Raw genomic sequence first — 20,117 nt, 5'->3', positions numbered from 1 at the left:
CTCGTCGTTTCGTTTACCATTCGAGCTCGTAGAAGCTGCATTTTGTCGCAGTGAATTTAAATCAGTTCAACGAGCGTGTAAACAAGTAACGAAAACAGGGAATAGGTTCGGAAATTCGCATCATTTTCATACCTATTTGATATTGGACTTATTTATTTATTCGACAAACTACTAAACTGACTCGCTCGTCTAATCTCAATTTTCAAATAAACATGTTGTCCCTGTTAAACTTGTCATAGATACGTACAGATACGTGAAATGGTGAGGAGAAAACAAAGTTTAAGAAGAATCCTTGAAAAAGATCAAGCGCAGAAGCTGTTCCGATAAAGGAGAAGCAACGAAAGCACGCTCAAATCGAATAACTTCCTCTAACGTGCTATAATTTATAGTTAACGAGTATTCGTAGTAAGAAACGTTTGCGCGTCTAAACATAGAAGCTGTATCTTTCCTTTCAATATCTAGCCGACATTAAAATCAAAAAATTATCAAATATGAATTTGTCGTCATCTTTTCCCGTGCAAGCTTGATTTCAATAATAATTCCTCTAGCGTGGATATTGACTCGCTTACGGCAAAATCAAAGATACAAAAATACAAGGAATCCACGTAATACGACATAAGAGATGTATAAAACAGCGAAAGTAAAATATCCGTTACGATATTCGATAGATGAAAGAAATGTTCGTTTAGGTTCCGTTTCTTCGGTTATTCGCAAACATAAATATTTTTCGAATTATGATGTTGATCGATGATTCCTTCTGAACGGCTGAAATATTAGACTTGGCTTCTTATTGGTGCAAACAGTTGAATTTTTTTTAGCGAGACAGTAGGCAGAAGGAGAAACGGGCAGAAGCTGAGAGGAAGCTTCCGAGTGGAGGTCGAGTTGGAATCGGTCGAGAGCGGTAAACAAGGAGGCGAGAGTGGCGACGAAACGAGGTTGGCCGAGCAGTCGCGAGGTCAGTGACTAAAGAGAGAAATAACGTAGAACGCGATATAGCCGCGCTACTCTGCCTATTGACGTTCCGAGGACCTTTTACAGAGGAACTAGCCAGGAGGGCGATCAACATCGGCTCCGATCGCGTGTTTCACACCGCTGCCGATCTCTCCGACCAACTCTCGTGCGCCACTGTTTTATTTCCTTCCTTCTCGCTCCCTTGGCTAGACTCCATTTCTTCTGTTTCTCTCTGTCTATCTTATTCTCCCCCTGTTCCTCTCGCCGAGCCATTTTTACACCCTGATTCCCCTACTCACCCCACGAAGACAACACGCTGCAAGTACATATGCGCACGATTTTCACATTTGTCGACGCCAGTATCACACAGACCATTGATATCGTTTGGACACACTCGAACGCGAAACCATCCGATTCGTTCACCGCGCTTGGCCGAATCGATCTTTATCCAGCCTTAGAGGAAACTCGACAGACGAACGATATATCTATAATCGATGGTATGTCATGCAACATCCGAGGTAAACGATCGCGCACTTCCTTTACATCTTTATTCGTAAGCGTTTACCAGCGTCCGTTCGCTACGCCTCCGATGCTTTCGTTTACGCGTTCGTTTATTTACCGCGTTAGACAGGAGAAACGGTGGAACGCGCGCCGCGAGTCCAACCGACTAGAGTGACCAGACCACTGACAGCGACTACTAAACAGACGATCAATGAGAATCGAAAGCAGCGTTCAAAGTGAATGCTCGATTCGACTGTCCTGTGTATATGGCGCGCATTCGTGCAGGAGGAAAGAGTCCTGGTGAAACGAGGACTCGAATACCGAGCTTCCATTGAACACAAAAGGCATTGGCGGTAGACGATAAGGAACACGCGACTTCCGAATTCGCTGTTTAGCCCGATTCCGTGCTGCTCGCAAAATACAACGTAGGCCGCGTTGTTGGATAAATACGACGACGCCGCGACCGAAATCCAACGACTCGTGTGGCCATGCGTTTTATCAAAGGAAATGCCATGAAATTCACTTACCGTGTCAACGTGGAACAAAGGTAAATCCTGGATGCTCGCCGGCGAGAAACGTCTTCGACTTGGTAGACTGATCGAAAGTCGATCGATGACACTGGATATCGGTCAACACCGGGAACACTTGTTCTATGTAAACACGCGTATCAGTCACTACACACGTAAACACATACGCACAGAGAGAGAGGAACACACGAGGTTGTCCGTGGTCGAGTTCTCAGAGAGACCGACGAACTTGGTTAAACCGCACTAAAATACCACGTACGCGACCGTGTTTCGCGAGACACACGGCGAACGATCTATCCGCGTGCGGTGCTATTCATTCTGAGCCGGTGTATCGCGTTTGTTCACCAGAAAAATCACGATTACTCGGGACGCAGATTCCCCGCATGAGTCGCACACAAGTTGTTTACTAGAACGCGCACCACGCCATGCCCCGTGAACGCGCGTCCGCCTCCGTATTCCCCTCGTCCCGCCGAGCAAAACAAGACTCTGCGCAGTAGCCTCGCGCGCACCTTCCGGGCCATGTTCGCACGAGGCGATGTATGCGCCGTTTGTCGTTGCCTCGTGGTCCACCAAGGCGCCGCTGTTCCACTGCGAACCTCCCTCTCTCGCTCTACCTTCCTCTCTCGGTCACTCTTTCGTTTTCTATCTCTCTCGTTCTTTCTACAGAGAGACAACTCGCGCGCACGCTATCTCCCTCTCGCTCCAACTTTCGTTCGTTCTCGTTTTCCTCGACCTCTCCGTCTCTCTTCCTGAGATTAGCTCGCTCGTTCGTCTCTGTCCCCCTCCCTTTTCCCGAACCTTGCTCGAACTCTATCGTTGGGTCCATACCATAACCGTGCTATATGCTCCGACGAGGCATAACGGCCAAACAGAATTCAACGGATCTCGCCTTACGTTCTATAACGCAACCACGATTCGCCACGTAACGCGTAAATCAAGCAGGTCATCGTACCCTCGCGTTGCCACCACGCCGGTCCGTTTTGTTGGAAATTTCCAAGGGCATGCCGCACCCCTGCGACGACATCTGTACGAGAATCTATAGAAATAGCAGCTGCATCGATAAAGACGACTCCATATGTGTACGTTATCGCACGAGTAAAATAATAAGCGGGAAAATTCAAGTCGATTTCAGATTCGCATTGCGTATAAGGTCTTCTTTCTTCTTTTTATTTTTATTTTTTTTTTTTTTTTTTTTTTTTTTTTTTTAATAAGGTGTTATACAGCTTTATCGCAAAAATTTCATTGGCAGTACGTTTCTTTGCGTGAAAGTAGGCAAACATGAAAATGAAATGACTTTTGGTTATAAGATGAGACTTATGAGGATCACAGGAGTAGAAACGATCTTTGCTGTCTCATGAAATTCTTATCAATATCTTTAAGTTAAACATCGTGAAACAGAAAATAGCGTGACGAGCCCCAAGGACATGGAGAGGACGCAAACAAGTGCCAAGGTGTCTCTGTTGTAATTTGGACAAAGCCCCGGTTCCGTGCACCTCCTGAAAGCAGTGCGATAAAATAGTTTTATGTTTTTGATACACGATTGCGATGCTTAATTCCGATACTTGGAAAAAATCAGTCGGAAAAATATCAATTCTCTCACCATCTCTCAATAAAAATGACAACCAATCCTGTAACCACTTTATCAAGGAAAGTCACGATCGAATAGACGATAGCGCTTCGTTCCGTTCGTGGGCCAATTATCTCCGCAGTCACACTTAAGGCCGTAACCATTGTAATCGAGCTTCCACTCCCAATTAGAATTGCGACGGTGTATATAACTGCCGCTGAACTTCCTCCATATTCCGTAATTACTGCAGAAAGTATTCCAATTAAAGTGCCCAATAAATAACATACCTGAATAACAGTAAAATATTCTCTTTACAATGGTACTTCCTGCTTAATTATTCTATAGTAGCAATAGTAAGTGCATTTTAGCGTAATATACACACCTTTGTCCCGCATGATTTATTAATATATTTTAATGACAAAGCAGCGATAAAGGAAGATACGTAGGAGACCAAGGGAACGGTAGCTAGTGCCTGTTTTCCATTAACATCGGTTTCCTCTATGTATAATGGTAAATACACAGTGGCCAACGTAATGAAGAGTCTACTGGCTACGTACAACATAGCCACTCTTAACAAAATCGACGTACCGACCCAGGAGTTTCGATCGTTTTGCGAATTATCGAATAATCTTCTAGCTTCTTCTACATTTCCTTTATGCAAATAGGAATTCTCTAAGAGGTTCCCTTTTAGAAATACGTGGAAGAGCGTAGTAGCCACTAGACCGATAAATGTTAAAATCAACACGATATTCTGGAAAGGAAAATATTCGTTAATACTTTCGTATCTCGATCAAATTATTTCCTGTACCGGCAGATTCCATTTATATTTATAATTATCATACCACGTTGTACATATAAACATTCGGTAAAATTAAGGTCAGATATCACACGCGCGAGTAAGGATTCTTTCCTACTTTTCTCGAACTTAAGAAATTGCCTAACGATAGAAACTATTCGTTCGAAAGTTACACAAATGACGGAGAAAGATTTAAGCCCTGCCCTCTCCGTTAGAAATTTTTTGCTCGAAGCACGATTAAGAGCGTACGACGATAACAAGGAACGTATATTTTCGTCCAATATATTCCTGTCAACGAGATACGCGTAATTTAGACAGTTTTCGATAAGTTTAATTCGAACTACTCACTCTAAATTTATAACTATCCTGTTCAGCCAATCGCACCATCGCTTCTTCGTTCGTGGGTAGAACAATCCACGTAACGACGAACACCGCAACGGCTGCTCCAACTTGAGCGGAATACCTGTACCCCATAACGTTCACAGTCTCTATAAATAACGAGAAAAGATTGCATAGGACGACGTTAAAGTTACCTTATTGCGGTTAAATCTGCTCGTGCCAGCAATGAATTCGTTAACGTTGGGATCATGGACAAGTGCGATATCTGTACGGCCGCCCAGCCAGTTTGAAATATAGCGATGCTCAACACGTAGACGAGCATGATATTTGTGTTTGACGGTTTACTAAAGCCACCAAAGATCACTGGAAACGTCAGCGTGACCATCACCGAGCCGACTATGTGCCAAATCTTCTTCTTTAGGTACTGATCGACGAGTATTCCGAAGATCGGAGTCATGAAGGCATCCACGATTTGGCCTTAAAAATAAAGAAAATCTGCTGTAACGTTCGAGGAAAGATCATTCCCATAAAACCTTTTAGATTTCAATTTTCGGTTTTGGCTTCTCAAATTCGTCGATATAACTTTTCTCGCTGACTCTTCTTCAAAATCTTTTCGGATTTTGCCGACAAAACTTGAAACTTGTGAAACAAGCGTTAGAGATACTTACTAGAGAGGTGTTTCTGTCATGAACTCTTTAACTTTTTTAACATCATGTTCGTATGGTTTTTCTGAATTAAAAATTTAACAATCGTTTACCTAGAAGTAAGAGAGCACCAGCAACTATCGGTTCCAGCAGGGCCACCCTTTGAAAATAGATAAGGGTGTAGGAGAACCACATGGCGGCAGTAAGGTCGTTGAAAATGTGTCCCAAAGCATAAGCGATTTTCGTCGAGGTACTTAGTTTCCTCTCCAACAACGGGAACCGCTCCTCCATGTTTTCCATTTTCGTAAAAATTCGATCGACGAGCTTGACACGATTCCAAAGACAAAGAAAATTTCAGTGTGTTCGCGCTTCAAGTGAATTCGTTGAAATCACACAAAGGACTCTCCATTTTTCGTACGTGTCCCTCTGCAAATTAGATCATGTTCGTTTGAACGTTTCATTCGAAATATGAAATACCCGAATTGAATCTTTATGTGCACTCCTCGCCAAAAAGATAGCTCAGGTGCGCTATCTTTAATTTCTCAATGACACGTGTAACAAAACATTATGAGCTCGGAATATGCGGTTCGTTGAAAATAATTAAAAATATTACGAGAGGTTTAGTAACAAAAAAATTGTTTTATTTTAAGAACGAAATGATAGCACATGTACAATAAGAAAATAACAATCAATATAAATTGTAACTAACAATAATTACTTATCAAATACTTATTTAATAACGGGTACATCCCCCTTCATTTTCTATTACTTGATAATTTTGACTTGACGTATCCCATTCACGTACAATCGCATTTTTAATTTTTGTACGTGTTGATACTGTTTTCCATTCGCGTATACGCCGTGTACAAGTTCTGCCCAGCAATTTTCAATGATATTAAGATCCGGGGAGCGTGTAGGCCACGGCAAAATAGATATTATTTTCATCAAAATACAGTTGGGCCAATGTTGATGTATGTACAGATGCATTTTCTCGTTGAAAGATGTAATCAGGTCCACAAATGCGTTCTGCATGATTATTTATTTGTTCTTTGATTAAATTTATGTATCGGACACTATTCATTCTCCCATTGATGAACTTGATACTTGCCAAAATAAAAGATGCCGGCCCAAACCATCGCGCTGCCTCGTCCCATTTGTCGTCGAATTGCCGAAATTGTCTCTTTTCTTAGGCGATGAAAATAATATTGGAACCCATCAGGACCATCCAATTTGAATCATTTTTCGTCTGAAAATAGTACTCTTCTTCATTTCTTTTTCCAATGCACTCTTTCTTTTGCAAAGCGCAAACGTTCTACTTTGTGTTTCCTCGTTAACGAAGATCTCTTTCTCAATTTTGTCCTCTTAATATTTTTGCAGGATAGTAGAACTCGAAACACTGGCACTAACATTACATTTCTCTATTATTTGCTTCGTTAGTTGTTTGCATTAACTACGAGTTGGAAACTACACGCATAATTAGTCTTATCACGATCGGATAACAATGACGGTCGACCAGTACTTTTCTTTTTGCCATAATCTTCAACAGTTTTTAAGAAATTGTGTATTACTTTACGATTCCTTCTTATTACTTTCGATATTTTTGCTACTGATAACTGTCGCTGTTTTAGTCCAAGAATTTCCTTTTTTTCAGAGTCGTTTAATTTTTTTCCGCGTCCCATACTTACAAATTTATATAATATTGTACTGTAATCTTTACTCGTTGATAGATCATGAACTACCTAGCAATTTCTAAACACATTAACAGAGTGTGCTATTATTTCGTTTTTAAAATAAAACAATTTTTTTTGTTACACGCTAAACCTCATAATATTTTTAATTATTTTCAACGAACCGCATATTCCGAACTCGTAATGTTTTGATATTATACGTTACAGACGAAAAACTTTACACGCGTTATTGAGAAATTAAAGATAGCACACCTGAGCTATCTTTTTCACGAGGATCGTATATACATACGCTCAAGAAACTGAGCAGTTCGTTATATAAAATAGATATGAGCGCAGAATATTCAATACAATTACTTCTTTCCTTATGTTGTCTGGGTCTGATTCGAAAAAAAGGATAAATTCCACCACTTTTGTATAACTAATACAACTTAACGGACTGAATTAATCCTATGAATTCACATTCAGAAACGATGTAGCTTAGTTGATTTTCATTCTCGATGCCCCAAATGTATATGATGGTAATTGATTACAACTGTAAAAAAGAATGGAAGGCGATAGGATCAAATATTAATACAATATATGACTCAACGGTGTAAGTTACACGCTGTCTACGATTACCTACATCTTTCTGCGGTGATGAAATGAGATAATTTGATTATACTTATGCCATGAGAACGTAATAATTGTGTCGTACAATCATCTTGCGAGCATCGAATTAAAAAGGGACGTATTTAATGACTTCCAATTAGTTATAAATACATATCACGATACAACTTCGTATTTACAATTGCAATTATTCTTATCCACACGCGTCTGTGTTTGTAATTCAAAAGTCTTGTTTCGTTATCTAACGTTCAAACTATAAGAACATAACTATTACGACGTTAACGTCCTTCAACAGAAACTTCCATCTTCGAATTGAAACTTACATCTGCTTGTTGCTACTTCCATTCAAGCGTTGATCTATTTAATGCGACGATGCCGGAAGCCACAAGACGCGCGTGAATATCGAAACTCAGCAATATCCGAACGCTGTGTAAGCAGAGTCTGTCGTTAACGACAAAAGCAAAAGCCGCGAAAGAACTTATTTTCACGGAGATCCAATATTTTTAAGGAAGTGGTTTCGATCGGCCTTCCTTTCACCCGCGAGTCAATTCGTGGTCACAATTTCCGCTTAAGGCTATACACTTCGAAGAAACACGCGTGCAAAGCTTGTTAGTCGGTCGATCGGCCGCAAGAAACACGGATATCTCCGTCGAGGAGCATGAAATCGTTGACGAATCGTAGCGAAAATGTCCACAAAACGTTTCACGATTACATGTCACCGTATCGAATTCCTCGGCAGCTACGTTGCTACCGGATGAGATCGTATTTGTTTTTCGCGATTATTTTGCCTCTTCCGTTTTTCCTGTCGCGTATCGATCGTTTAGAACGCGTTGAACGTGCGATCAAACTGTCAGCGAACACTACGCACTTTAACTCGCGAGTGTGGAATTCGAAAGAATTCTTAAAAGGATCACGGATCGACAGATTTACACGGAGAATTATGTTTGGAGGAAGAAACGTACGTGCTTCGTCGTTGCAACTACGAAGCGGAACGGGCTAATCTTCGGTACGTGCGCTGACGAGCCGGTTCATTTAAACACGCATTCCATCCGCGGCCGTGAGCGAAACACGCGACTATCCACGACGTGACTACCTGAGCGACTGAACTTTCAAACGTGCGCCGTTTCCCGCTTCACGGCCTGAAGATTATCGTTTAATCGACGACACGATTATAATAACGCGTTACCGTCTTCCGATAGCTATTATCTTATCGAGCGAAAAAAATCTCTCGAGATTATAAATGAAAATCCATTGGCGAGGCACGAAGCATTATAAATATATTATGATACTTAAATAATAGATGAATAATTTTTATCCGCGCGGGATACTTTTGAGTAATTTTAAACATAGGTGTTATTAATAAAATCTCCAAAATATAGCGCAATTTAATTTTCCTCGTAACACATCGACGAGTATCGATACAATTGTATAATTAAAAGACCCATAACGTTAACGATACTTGTTCGCGTTTGCCTTCCGACAGACAAATCTTAACGTCCTACATCCCTATTCGATACGTTCCGATTTTTTGAACAAAATTACTCATCATATTACATAAGTTCTATGAGATGGAAATTTGACGAGAGTCGTTTTTGTTATAAATCTAACAATTTTACATCTATTATAAGTATACTATTCATTAACATTTTAATTGTACTAAGTTTCCATAACTTATGAATGTTACTGCATGTATCGGAGAATACACGCGTAATTAAAAGAATTATGGTTCGGTGGCCAATAATTTGAATTAGAGGGACTTCAAGATAGACTAGAAATATTATACATAAAATATTAAACTAGCACGGGTAATTGAAAAGTTATAAAAGATCATTGACACAGTTCTAAATAAAGAGCTATTCTATGTGGTTTGTTCCAACATAGATAAAATACCTAATTATAATTTGAAACCCTTTATCGGGCAGCTATATATATATACACACAAAAGGAAGGGTGGACGTCGGTGCGTTAAGTTTCATTAAAAAGTACAACCAGGCCAGCTGAGGTGTTGCGAGTCGGACGACGTAGATCCGCGATTCGGTGCATAGTCGCGATTAATGTGTGCGTAGTATACATAGGGGAGTGTAAAAATGTCCCGTAAGTAGACAGGAAAGGCTGTGTAATCCGATCTCGCGAGAGAAACGCGAATGAGAACGCGTGCAGAGAAATCGATTCTGGACGAGTTCTTGTAAGGTTTCTCAGTTAGGTGGTCTAGCAAGCTTTACACAGTCTGAGAGTTCGTTCACCGGCAAGCGGCACAGACAACGAGAACTACCTTGATCGAGCTGGTATTTTATCGAATGAAATATACCAAGTTTGTATCTTTCTCGGTTGCTTCTCATTTTTTTTTTACAAAATTATATTTATTTCGAATAAGCTTATACAAGATGCGATAACTGACTATATCGATGTTTACTTAATCGTGATATAAATCTTAATTTATATTTTCAAAGTCTGTCTCTTCCTCTTTTCTTAACTACTTTACACTAGCTTATACATGTATATCCAACTGAGTATATTCGTATTATCTAGGTATAACAAACACTTTTGTTTACTTGTCTTCGTAAAAACGTCTATATCCTGTGTGCTATCGTTTGATAGACAACGATATAGAATGTATTCGAGTATCTCGAAGTCATCTTCGAAACAAAGAGGCTTTACGGTCAATAAATATTTGCCTAAGAAAATATTACGAGGAACATTCCCAAACGTTACGATAAAAATAGAATAAACGTTGTACGATATTAATATCTATATGTATAGAATTCTTAGGCATACTTGATATGGTGAATATATTTGACAAATGTTCCAAGATTATTATTACTGTGATCGTACGTTTCAGTACGTATGCGTTATTGATAACGTGTAAATCAGACTGGTCGATGTTTGGAAAATAAATGGAAAATCACGTATATGTGAAATGCATATCGATATGACGACTGTAAATCGTTTCGTATGTCCCGTGTTAGCGGCACTATAACTTCTTCCTTTCAGAAGCAGCGTATTCGGTACCGTCGAACTGCCTCAAATGAATCTGTAAATACATTTTCACTTAATAACATGAATATAATCGATCGCATAAATAACAATAAGCCGCGCGTACCTGTAAATGTAAGTTTACCTCTGCCGCTCGACTTAAATATGGAAAATTTCCGCCGCTTTTCAAATGTGCCAACTTTGCATTTGGATAACACTTGTACACTTCCTCTCTCACCGAATTCGATAACGCATACTCATCGAAAACGTCTATAATCGTGATAGGCAAATGACATATCTTTTGTGGCTGTACGTAACAATTCACGCAATTCATCGTCAATCGAGAAGCCAGTTCCGGTTGCGTTAAACTTTCCAACTGTGAATAAAAACGATATACACATTCATATAGAGATCTATATTGAACGAATGATACATACTCTTTCCACCATAAAATCAATCGCTTCCACGATCTCTCCGTCGACCTTGTCTGTCACGAAGTTTCCCATTAGCATCTTTTTCAATACCAACGACGGTAAAATCCAAAAACTACAATTCGAGTTGATTAGTAACAGTAACAGTAAAATATACGAGATAACGTATCGCGGCCTGTCACACGTCCACTTATCTTGAAGCAAGCGAGAAACAAACGATGAAATACGATGAATTCGTTTGACTTTATAGTTGTTGAAAAACAGCAAAAAATTACATAGCGATACTTACACCCCTGCTGAGTCGTTGTAATTAAATACCGACGTATCTGTGAACGAATTGCACAGAATCAAGGACACTACCCTAGGACAATGAGCATTCGCCTCGGTGAACTTTTGCGCCAGAAATCCACCTAAAAATGGATATTTCGATTAAATCTCCGAACGTATACCTTCTTATGGCGTTTGATATCGACTTTCGTTCGTACGTTCTGACCTAATGAGGTGCCAAAAAGATGCACCTTATCTAACTCCATGTAGTCTAAAAGTTTCCTAAATCCATCGCACCATTCCTTAACGTTCCAATACACGGGCGATTCGGCCTGAAACGTAAGTTAATTTAACTCGATTGATTTTCTTTACAAGCCAAGATCGTATCTCGATATTTATAAAACTTACCGATATGATTCTGTATCCTTTAGCTGCTAAGCCTAATACTTGCTTAAAAAAGACATCGGCCGTCCCACTAACCGGTGGAAGACATATGAGTGGACACTTGACGGTTTTTGGACTAGAATCGTAAACTTTCCATCCCTGAAACAAAGCACATCGTTCTTACCATACGTAAAAACATTTGTATGACTATTCTCATTAAATGTTTACCTACTGAAACACATCAAACAGAGACCGAAGAAAACGTCGTTGTGTTTAATTTGCGCGATCAGCGATAATATTGATAAACGTTTCGATCTCGAAAAAGAAACCAGATAACAACGTAATAGGGAATAAGTAATTTTATACTACTGGAAAAAATCGAAGACTAATTAAAATGCGCAACGGTAATATAAAATAAACAAAGTTTAGCATCTTTTGTAACATTTAGCAGGCAGAAAAATTTGTGCTCAAGTTCTATTTGTTTATCTGTTTTTCTAAATATATGAATTTACATGAATATTCGCAGTGTAGTTAAGGCGGGATTTCTTACGTGCACGCTCGTTCCTGTCAAAAACAATTTAAGACTCGAATAACACGTAAACAACGGACGCCTTTGTACTATTAAAATTTACAATGGAGAACATGCTTCTGTTTTCGCAACGACATCGTATGATTCACGTTTAAGGCTGCTTTCGACGTGCACGCGTGCGTTGGACGCATACAGGAAATCCCGCCTTTATTAGCTCTGTTACGAACATTCTTCGTTTGTATCCGTATACGTGACATTTGTTTACAATAATCACGGAGACGAGGTCATCGTTACAGGTCTCGATCTCAAGCGTAATCTCACCAGGCAGAACCTTCAAATCAAAGATTTCCGCGTATAATTAATATACCAGATTAATGATTACCTTGGTGCCGTCGGTGTCGACGACAATTTTTCTGAGCGGGACGGAACTACGAAAGCTGAGATACTCCTGCGATCGGGACAGCTCGCTCGAACACGACATTTTCCCCGTTCTACTCTCGTCGATCTGTCTATAGTTACAGGATGGCTTACGTTCAACGTTACCGATATCTACAAAAACAGATAAAGAGAAAAAAACTTTATAAGGTTGTATAAGATCTAACTTTTACGCGGCATATCGTCAAGACTTGTGTACATATTTTTGAATAACTGAATCGCAATAAATTACAATTCGTTTAACCGTCGGACGATCCTGGATTCGATAGTCGAACGGAAGACGGAGCCGGGTCTCGTTCGAGTCAATGTAAGAGTTCTTTGTTAGTCTGCGGGCCAAATTAGACCTAGCATCGTTGGGGAACGGTTAAAATTCGAAGTTGCTACGCTTACTACAAAGTTAGAGTAGGTAACGATTACGATCGTACGTACGACCTTAGATTAAACCTACCTCAAGAGCAGCTTACGAGTCGTACGGTTCTTCTGATATCGTTACGAGTAGCAGACATCCTTAGTACGTACAGGTTACCACGAAGAAGCAAGTTACCCAGTAGCTCGAAAGGTCAAATCACTTTAATAACAGTTGTTTGCAAGCATATATCGACAATGTTTTTCAGTTTACACCCTCTTCCGAGCATCGTCGTTCTTTGTCTTTCCTATTCCTTCGCATGGGTTTCGTTATATACTGTACGAAGCTTCAATGGGCATGCGCGTGTTTTATCGTGTTACGTCGGTATAGTCGTATCTGAATTTTATTACGTTACTGATTTATATTCTGCGCGTTTGCACTTCGAAGCGTGTACTCTCAACTACGTTGACGAACAATTTCGATTCGAGTTTCGAACACGGTTTACGAAAAATTCAATGCTTACGTAATTACATGCTTAATTACGCGTAAATTAATGCGAGGTGCGTGATTTTGAACGCAGTGGTATCATCTGTCGGCGAGCGACTGGTACTTTTCTGGCGGCTTTTTAGGATTAGTACCGCTAGTTCACCGGTAGATGGCTCCATTATCAAAATTGTATACACACAGTAGCTTCAAGTAAAAGAGACATGGAGGAGATAGAAGTTCGTAGGAGGAAGAAGGAGAAAACGATGTTTCGTCCTGGGTCTGTTTGAGGATTCATCGGTCAGGTTAATCCAGCAGATCCGCGTTAACTTTAACTTAATTTATGAACAGCTCAAGAGTTCAATTTATAGCCCGGGAAATATGATTTTTTTCATTTTCCGAAGAAACTAGTTCCTCCTTTTCACCGCTAGATGGATATAGAGTTTCATCGTCCGCGTTTCGATCAAATTTTCATTTGCAAAAAAAGAAAGCTAATTAAGAGGAAAATATAGAGAACTTCTAAAATCGGATTCTCCGAATTAGAGCCTCGATTTTCTTTCTACGTTCCTTTCCACTCTTGAAATAGATTTATAAAAATTTTTAAATTTAGAAATTTAGAATGTCAGGTCTATCCTGCGTATACATATTTTGTCAATGGTCACATCCTTTTCTAGCCTCGGACGGAACAGATTATAATCTGTACCTGTGTTTTCACTTTACGTTCTCGATAAATACGAATTATGAGATAACGGAAGTAAAACGAAATTACGTCATTACCATTATCAGATAACGCTCACGTAAATATATAACATAAATGATGGTCTGTTCATTATACGATTCATCGTAAGGATATGTACCTACGTATGTACTTTTTTCGAACTGTAGGATAACTAAAACTGGAAATAAACGTCCATGGATCGCTAGATGGCAGTCGTAGCAGCGTTGATACAATGAAAAAAAACAGCACGTATATAGTCTGTCGATAATCGATCACAAATTATTCTATATCGTTATCTCACATCAAATATACTTTTATATAATATTTTGTAGATACGTTAGCGCGGTTCGGACATCGTTTGTCATCCGTCCTTTACATATTTTATGCAAAAAGAATCGTACGAGCATCTTGTCGATAAAACTTTATCTAGACCGTAATTATGTCTGAATAAATAGAAAAAGGAAACGTTATCGAACGTAATACAAATGTTATACAACGCTGCTTACCGTTTCTCCTCGACAATTCCGTGTTAAGCATTTGCGCACTGCCGATTTATGCGAATAATCATGGTAAATACTTGCACAGGCCATGAAGAAGGGTTGCAACCACCAACGCACGCAGGAGTGTGGCACGTACGTGTTTCGTGTACACGTTCCACCTACACCACCTACTGTTGTACCAACTGTGAAATGAACGATTTTGCCGTTTCCTTGCCACTACCTAGGGAAATTCACCGACCATCTCCTTTTTTCGTTTCCCATCCCAGCCGTTAGTATTTGAAAACTAGTGATTTTTCTCAATCGTCAAACGTGATCGAAAACGAAAGAATCTCACGCGAACACGATACAAAATGCAGCAAAAATTCAACGTTAAATGACACAGTATATATATGAATGCATTACGACTTCCAGGACAAAGTATATCGAATTGGCGCAGCAATCGACGCGGTAGTTAAAATCACGCTCGAACGAACAGAGATCGGACCAATGAGATTGCAGTGTGTTTGACAGAAATCGCGAGAAAGATCTCGAGCAAGCGTGCGCAAGCGACGATTTATATTTCTGTTAGAATTTCCGGTAACGGCAGTAACGATCCTTTGGGACGACTGGAATGGAGAGGGAAATTTCCACCGACGAACATTAACAGCAGAAAATCGTGTAAGAAAGCGGACGGACGTTGGTTCAAAGAGCGGTGCTTTTATTTTAATTCCATAACCTTTACGCTTGTTAAGCGATCGGTGATAATTAACGGCAATTCATTCGACTATAATACGATCCATCGTCTCGGTATCGCGAGCATTTATCAGTCGCGATTAATCTAAACTTTCCACAGTCACGAATGCGAAACGCTCGGCAAGGTTTACATTGGCAGAGGCCCGAGTCATTAATAACCGATACCGAGAGAACCTCGTTGCTGTCCTGCGTTAATTCGACGTATCGAATCGAACGACACACCGACGCTCGTTAATCTTCTTCCCCAATCCGTCACTCGAAGCGATTTATTTAAGGAACGAACGTATGCGCGTACGCATCAACGCGTATAACGTTGTCTCTCTTCTCTTCGTTCTTTCCCGTCTTTATTAGGCTTCTTTTCGCCTCGCGTAAAAGCAAGCGCTCTGGTTAAACTTAATCGATGCATCGGTATATCGTCGACGGGGGGCTGTTGAAATATCGTCGCAGAGACCGGACGTCGGGACGATCCTTCCCGTATTAAGAAATTCCTCTATATGAAGTTTCATTTCTTCAAACACGGCTTAAGATTCATCGACAGATTCTTGAGATATTCGTGAACGCAGTGACTCTTCGTCCGTTAAGTAACGTAATACCTTCAATGTTAGTAATCGCATAGAGTTACGTTCCGTTTCGTATTTCGAATCATCGAAGCTCTTTTTCGAATGCCACTAATGTGTGCCCCCTTCGGCGAGAAAGGACATGTTTCCATTACCACTTTCGTTCAGTTTCTATTTGTTTAAAGTCGTCCTTATCGCCGTCTTTCTCGCAGTGCGTGCTTTTCGAGCGCTTTTGCCAATTTCGTCCCACGTTCGAACTTTTTAATTATCTCGTATTTTGCTTCGTCTCGTATCAAATTCCTATAATCGCGATTCACTCGATCGATCAAAGAGAGAGATACATCGAAGATAAAAAGTATTGTCGTTATTGACGATAGAATCTCCTCCCTATCCCGTCCGAACAGCCATGATACAAATACCGTATAATATTCGAACATAATATTTCCCAGTAAGCAGTATATTGTTAATAACGGCAATAATATTATATTATATTTAAATGGACGAAAGCGTGTATACACTTCGCACGGTTTCGATAATTGCAAAATCCAAAAGTCTCATATCAGATATTACGGTTGGATTGGTAGTAACGCCAATTAAGGTACATATAAGTCTGCTCTTTGTTATGATCCTCGACCTGAAAGAATACAACAAACTTTTTATAATACGTACTTACACGGAACTTTTATATATATACATTTTTTGTTGTTTTTTTTTTATTCAGACTAGTTTAAAACGTTGCCAATACAATCACGATAATTGTATTCCAATATAGCTAATGAAACCTAAAAATATTTCGTACGACGTACACAATGTATACGTAAAAGTTTCCTGTGTTATATGTTCAAATACTTTCTGTACGCGACTACGATTCTTCGCCAGTATTACCATCCATCCAGGCATGTGCTCAAAGTTGCGAAATGTTTTATTACTTAAGAAACCTTTTATAGGATGTTAGAAGAAAGTCAACAAATTTTCCTAATGTTATTCTGGCTATTCGGTATTGTTACCATTGGCATAACGTTAACTACGCTTTGGATTTTAGAATGGTTATACATGGTTATACACGGTTTACATGGCTATAAATACCTGTAATAAAGCTCGCGATCATTAATCTTCGACGGTAATTTCGGTTTGCAGTGGCGACATTCGCCGTCTCCTTTGCTCTCCATTCCGCTCCCTCGTCGTCATCCTCGGCATCCCTTTCGTCCCTGCCCCTGCTGGCCGGTTGGTCGCGCGGCGCACAGTATCCTGCACGTTCTCGCGCTTCCTAGGATAATTAATGATCCTAAAAGCGATCTACTCACGGTTGTCTCGTTTTAGGGCAATCTTTCTCCGTCTTCCGAGCCACCGCCTCCGCCCCCCACCCCCTCGTTCGACCATTCCTCTCACGTTACGCGCCCGAAACTTCGTTGCGTGGGTCATCATTTGCCCCGTTGTAACAGTCGTGCATAACGCGTAAAACGATGCTGCGTGAAACGCGTCGGATCGTTCGATCGCTAAAATCACGGACAAGATGAAATCCCGTTGGAGCAGACACAACATTGATGCGCTATTAATAACATCATTATTTTTCGGAAATTTACCGTTCTTATTGTGTTCGATGGACGGATTATGCAGCATTTTGTAAGGATTTGTTGCCGCAGTGTTTCCAAATTCTTTTTGCGCGTAAGGGTATTGTTCGAGTCTCTCATCTAAGATAAATCTCGGTAAAAGGTAGGGGATTAGCAACGACCGAAGGAGTTGGGTAAAAATGGAAAAGGGGAACGTAAAGTATTAGCATAGAGAAAGACCAGGTGACGTCTTCGGCCAGTCTTCGACAGCCGTCGATCTCTAATTATCTGGAAACACAGGTAGCACAGTAGCAAGCTTGCCTGTCTTCTTTGCTCGATAATAAACGAATATTTTCATGACAATCGTTCACACGCGAGAAAAGGATGAGCCAAGAGACGTTCGACCGGGCATTATCTCACCTTGGTTAATTCCTTCGCAGGTTTTCTCGCTCAACCTCCCGATCCATCGACGAACGTTCTCGCCTCGCCTCTTCGTTGCTCTCTCGTGCGCGCATCTTGTCTTTCTTCCCGGCCAGTGAATACGGAAGCGACGAAAGCTGGAATTTCCGGTTGATTCGGCACGCTAACGATGGGGTGGTTCAACACCCCGTAGGGACCACGAACACTTACGCGGCGATCCCTCCATTGTCAACCTTTTGCCGCAATCTGCTCGTCGATTTGCACAATAATGGACACGCACCGGCGAACAGCAAATTAGCGGAGAGAAACCGTTGAATCGGTTTCGCGTCCGGCATCGCACGCTCGCGTTCGTCAGCCTGCGTTTCGATGCTAGACGCGACTTTCTTCTGGATCGTCGAGTCGGCGCCAAACCAACGTGATCGACCGTGCAACTTTGCTAAAAGAAGACAAGGACGAAAGGATTGTGTACAGGCGAGCGAACCAACGACCGATGAATCGATCCGCGTTCCAGGAAGCCGAGAAACGAAATCAGCCGCCACGAAACGTGTAATAGAGCCGGGATCATTTGCATTGTTCTAACGATCGGTTGTGCGTTCCACGTACGGTTTTGCGATTTCTTTGGTAAGTCGGCGCAACCTCGTCTCTCCGATCCACGTCTCTCGAACGTGAAAATGTACCTACGACCGTTGCAAACTGTGAACGAAACTGCGCGACAACGATTCATCGTTGCAATGATTCATCGTTGACGAAAAAAAGGCCAATGGTCTGCTGTAATTGAATATTACCGGCCTAGATTCCCGCGATCCGATTCCACGAACAGAGTACCATTTCAGCCTGCGTATCCGTTCTTGCATCAATATTTAATCGTGGCTAACAAGATGGCGTTGGTATGCACGCCACCCAGATGGGCTATAAAAGCCCAACCAGGCCCCGTAATAGTTAACTTACGTTCTCGGTACATCCTTGCGCGGTGGCGTTAGTGTGCATACGTCCATGTATCGACGACAACGCGTCTACGTATTGTACGCTGAACAGAGACAGAAATAGAAGAGCGAAAGGGGAGAGAAAAGTTGACGAGGCGTACAGAGAAAGAAGAGAAACGCGTAAGATTTCCGAAGGTAGAACGAAGAACGAAAGAGCAAATAGTCGGACCTCGTGGCTAGGCGCAGGCCTGAGAATTGTCAATCGAAGGTGCCAAGAAACGAGAGAATGTCCCGAGGCGCCCGAGGCGCGGCTTCTCAAACATCCTTCCTGTGTCAGGGGCCGCGAATATTCCCGGACTTGCGCGTTATTCCGAACGCATCGTGATTACTCGCGTAGCGTATTTGCGCTGTGGTCTATCTATGGAAAACTCAAATATAAAGACCGAGAAGGTTATAAAGGTGAGAAGAACTCGATAAGCCACGTGTTTCGCCTTTCTCATAGAGTAGCTTTAAAATTTAGATTTTTCAAATATCCTTTCCTTTCGCAGTTGTATATTTGCTTCTACGAAACTTCCTCCACCGTGTCTCCTCGTTTCAAAGGTGTTCCTTTCTATATAGTCACGACGTGACATTACGATCGAAAGATCGATAAAAATCTACACGCTTCTTACTTTCTGTTCTTCTTGCTTCTTCTTATTTCGCAGCGATCTAGATTCGAAAAACTCTGTAACGGATTCGATAATCGTTTGGAAAAATTTTAGAAGTTGATCAATTTTTCAAAAGTTTGATACGAAAGTAATTGAAAATTGACACGAACGGTTCAACGGTGGCGTGGTGTTCTCGTTGCCAACCAAATATAAAACGCATTTAAGTCCGATAAACTGCTTATAGGGGACTTGATAACTTACAACCCAATTAATTCTTGAGATAAGATAAATACGAGGTAACATAAAATCGACCACTTACAAGTATTTAGAAAGGACAATCGCAAGACCGTTGTTACGGCTTATTCCGGAGATCTGACCTAACCCTTTATACCTTTTGTTAATGTACTTAGAGATTCTCTAGTACGATAAAAATAGGTACGCTAACAGCCGTTTGGAATTTTCTACAATTTTTCGATTACAGTCGGGCATACGGGCGGATGCGTAGAGAAACACGTGTGCGTATTACGTACGACGAATAAATTATACTCGTCTCCTGCGACTTAATGACGCTCGTGGTTCGAATGAAACGAGTATGTAACCCCG

General features: G+C 40.9%; 3 protein-coding genes and 1 long non-coding RNA gene across 7 annotated transcripts in view; all 4 read right to left on the bottom strand.

The window, feature by feature from the left end:
• The window catches only part of LOC132908057 (insulin-like peptide receptor), a 116,128-nt gene extending 113,414 nt beyond the window's left edge, over positions 1-2,714 (bottom strand). For both annotated transcript variants that reach the window (XR_009658298.1, XM_060961628.1), the window contains exon 1: positions 1,980-2,714. The gene's annotated coding sequence lies outside the window, so the exon portion shown is untranslated. The remainder of the gene's footprint in view (positions 1-1,979) is intronic.
• Positions 2,715-3,132: 418 nt separating this feature from the next.
• On the bottom strand, positions 3,133-8,732 carry LOC132908077 (major facilitator superfamily domain-containing protein 12-like). 3 transcript variants are annotated; one of them, XM_060961706.1, is made up of 7 exons: positions 8,582-8,732; positions 5,439-5,751; positions 4,876-5,158; positions 4,691-4,805; positions 3,929-4,297; positions 3,580-3,833; positions 3,133-3,475 (listed from the first exon to the last, which is right to left on the bottom strand). In XM_060961706.1, the coding sequence occupies exons 2-7, from the start codon at positions 5,623-5,625 to the stop codon at positions 3,355-3,357; spliced, it is 1,329 nt and encodes a 442-aa protein (XP_060817689.1). In that variant the 5' UTR covers positions 5,626-5,751; positions 8,582-8,732; the 3' UTR covers positions 3,133-3,354. The 3 variants fall into 3 exon arrangements, with proteins under 3 accessions (XP_060817689.1, XP_060817688.1, XP_060817690.1); XM_060961705.1 differs by having other exon boundaries at positions 7,943-8,731; XM_060961707.1 differs by lacking the exon at positions 8,582-8,732 and adding an exon at positions 7,636-7,914.
• Positions 8,733-9,957: 1,225 nt separating this feature from the next.
• On the bottom strand, positions 9,958-13,489 carry LOC132908083 (maspardin-like). The gene is made up of 8 exons (XM_060961716.1): positions 13,087-13,489; positions 12,586-12,752; positions 11,699-11,833; positions 11,517-11,622; positions 11,313-11,433; positions 11,030-11,138; positions 10,720-10,968; positions 9,958-10,650 (listed from the first exon to the last, which is right to left on the bottom strand). The coding sequence occupies exons 2-8, from the start codon at positions 12,682-12,684 to the stop codon at positions 10,591-10,593; spliced, it is 879 nt and encodes a 292-aa protein (XP_060817699.1). The 5' UTR covers positions 12,685-12,752; positions 13,087-13,489; the 3' UTR covers positions 9,958-10,590.
• Positions 13,490-15,361: 1,872 nt separating this feature from the next.
• Positions 15,362-17,484, bottom strand: LOC132907780 (uncharacterized). The gene is made up of 2 exons (XR_009658265.1): positions 17,061-17,484; positions 15,362-16,608 (listed from the first exon to the last, which is right to left on the bottom strand). It is a non-coding gene; the product is annotated as an uncharacterized LOC132907780 (long non-coding RNA).
• Positions 17,485-20,117: the final 2,633 nt, after the last annotated feature.

The sequence above is a fragment of the Bombus pascuorum genome, chromosome 6 (assembly GCF_905332965.1).
Source record: "Bombus pascuorum chromosome 6, iyBomPasc1.1, whole genome shotgun sequence".
NCBI classification, from domain to species: domain Eukaryota; kingdom Metazoa; phylum Arthropoda; class Insecta; order Hymenoptera; family Apidae; genus Bombus; species Bombus pascuorum.
The sequence above is the reverse complement of the archived record's forward strand: the minus strand, read 5'-3'. Positions and strand labels throughout refer to the sequence as shown.

Bases quoted from the DNA above. Each gene is read 5' to 3' on its own strand.
- LOC132908077 (XM_060961706.1), bottom strand. From the start codon at position 5,625: ATGGAAAACATGGAGGAGCGGTTCCCGTTGTTGGAGAGGAAACTAAGT. The intron at 5,159-5,438 runs GTAAACGATTGT...TTTATTTTTAAG, and splicing joins TGGTGCTCTCTTACTTCTAG to GCCAAATCGTGGATGCCTTC. The intron at 3,834-3,928 runs GTGTGTATATTA...ACTGTTATTCAG, and splicing joins ATAAATCATGCGGGACAAAG to GTATGTTATTTATTGGGCAC.
- LOC132908083 (XM_060961716.1), bottom strand. From the start codon at position 12,684: ATGTCGTGTTCGAGCGAGCTGTCCCGATCGCAGGAGTATCTCAGCTTT. The intron at 11,623-11,698 runs GTAAGTTTTATA...CTTACGTTTCAG, and splicing joins AAGGATACAGAATCATATCG to GCCGAATCGCCCGTGTATTG. The intron at 10,969-11,029 runs GTATGTATCATT...TTTTATTCACAG, and splicing joins TTGATTTTATGGTGGAAAGA to TTGGAAAGTTTAACGCAACC.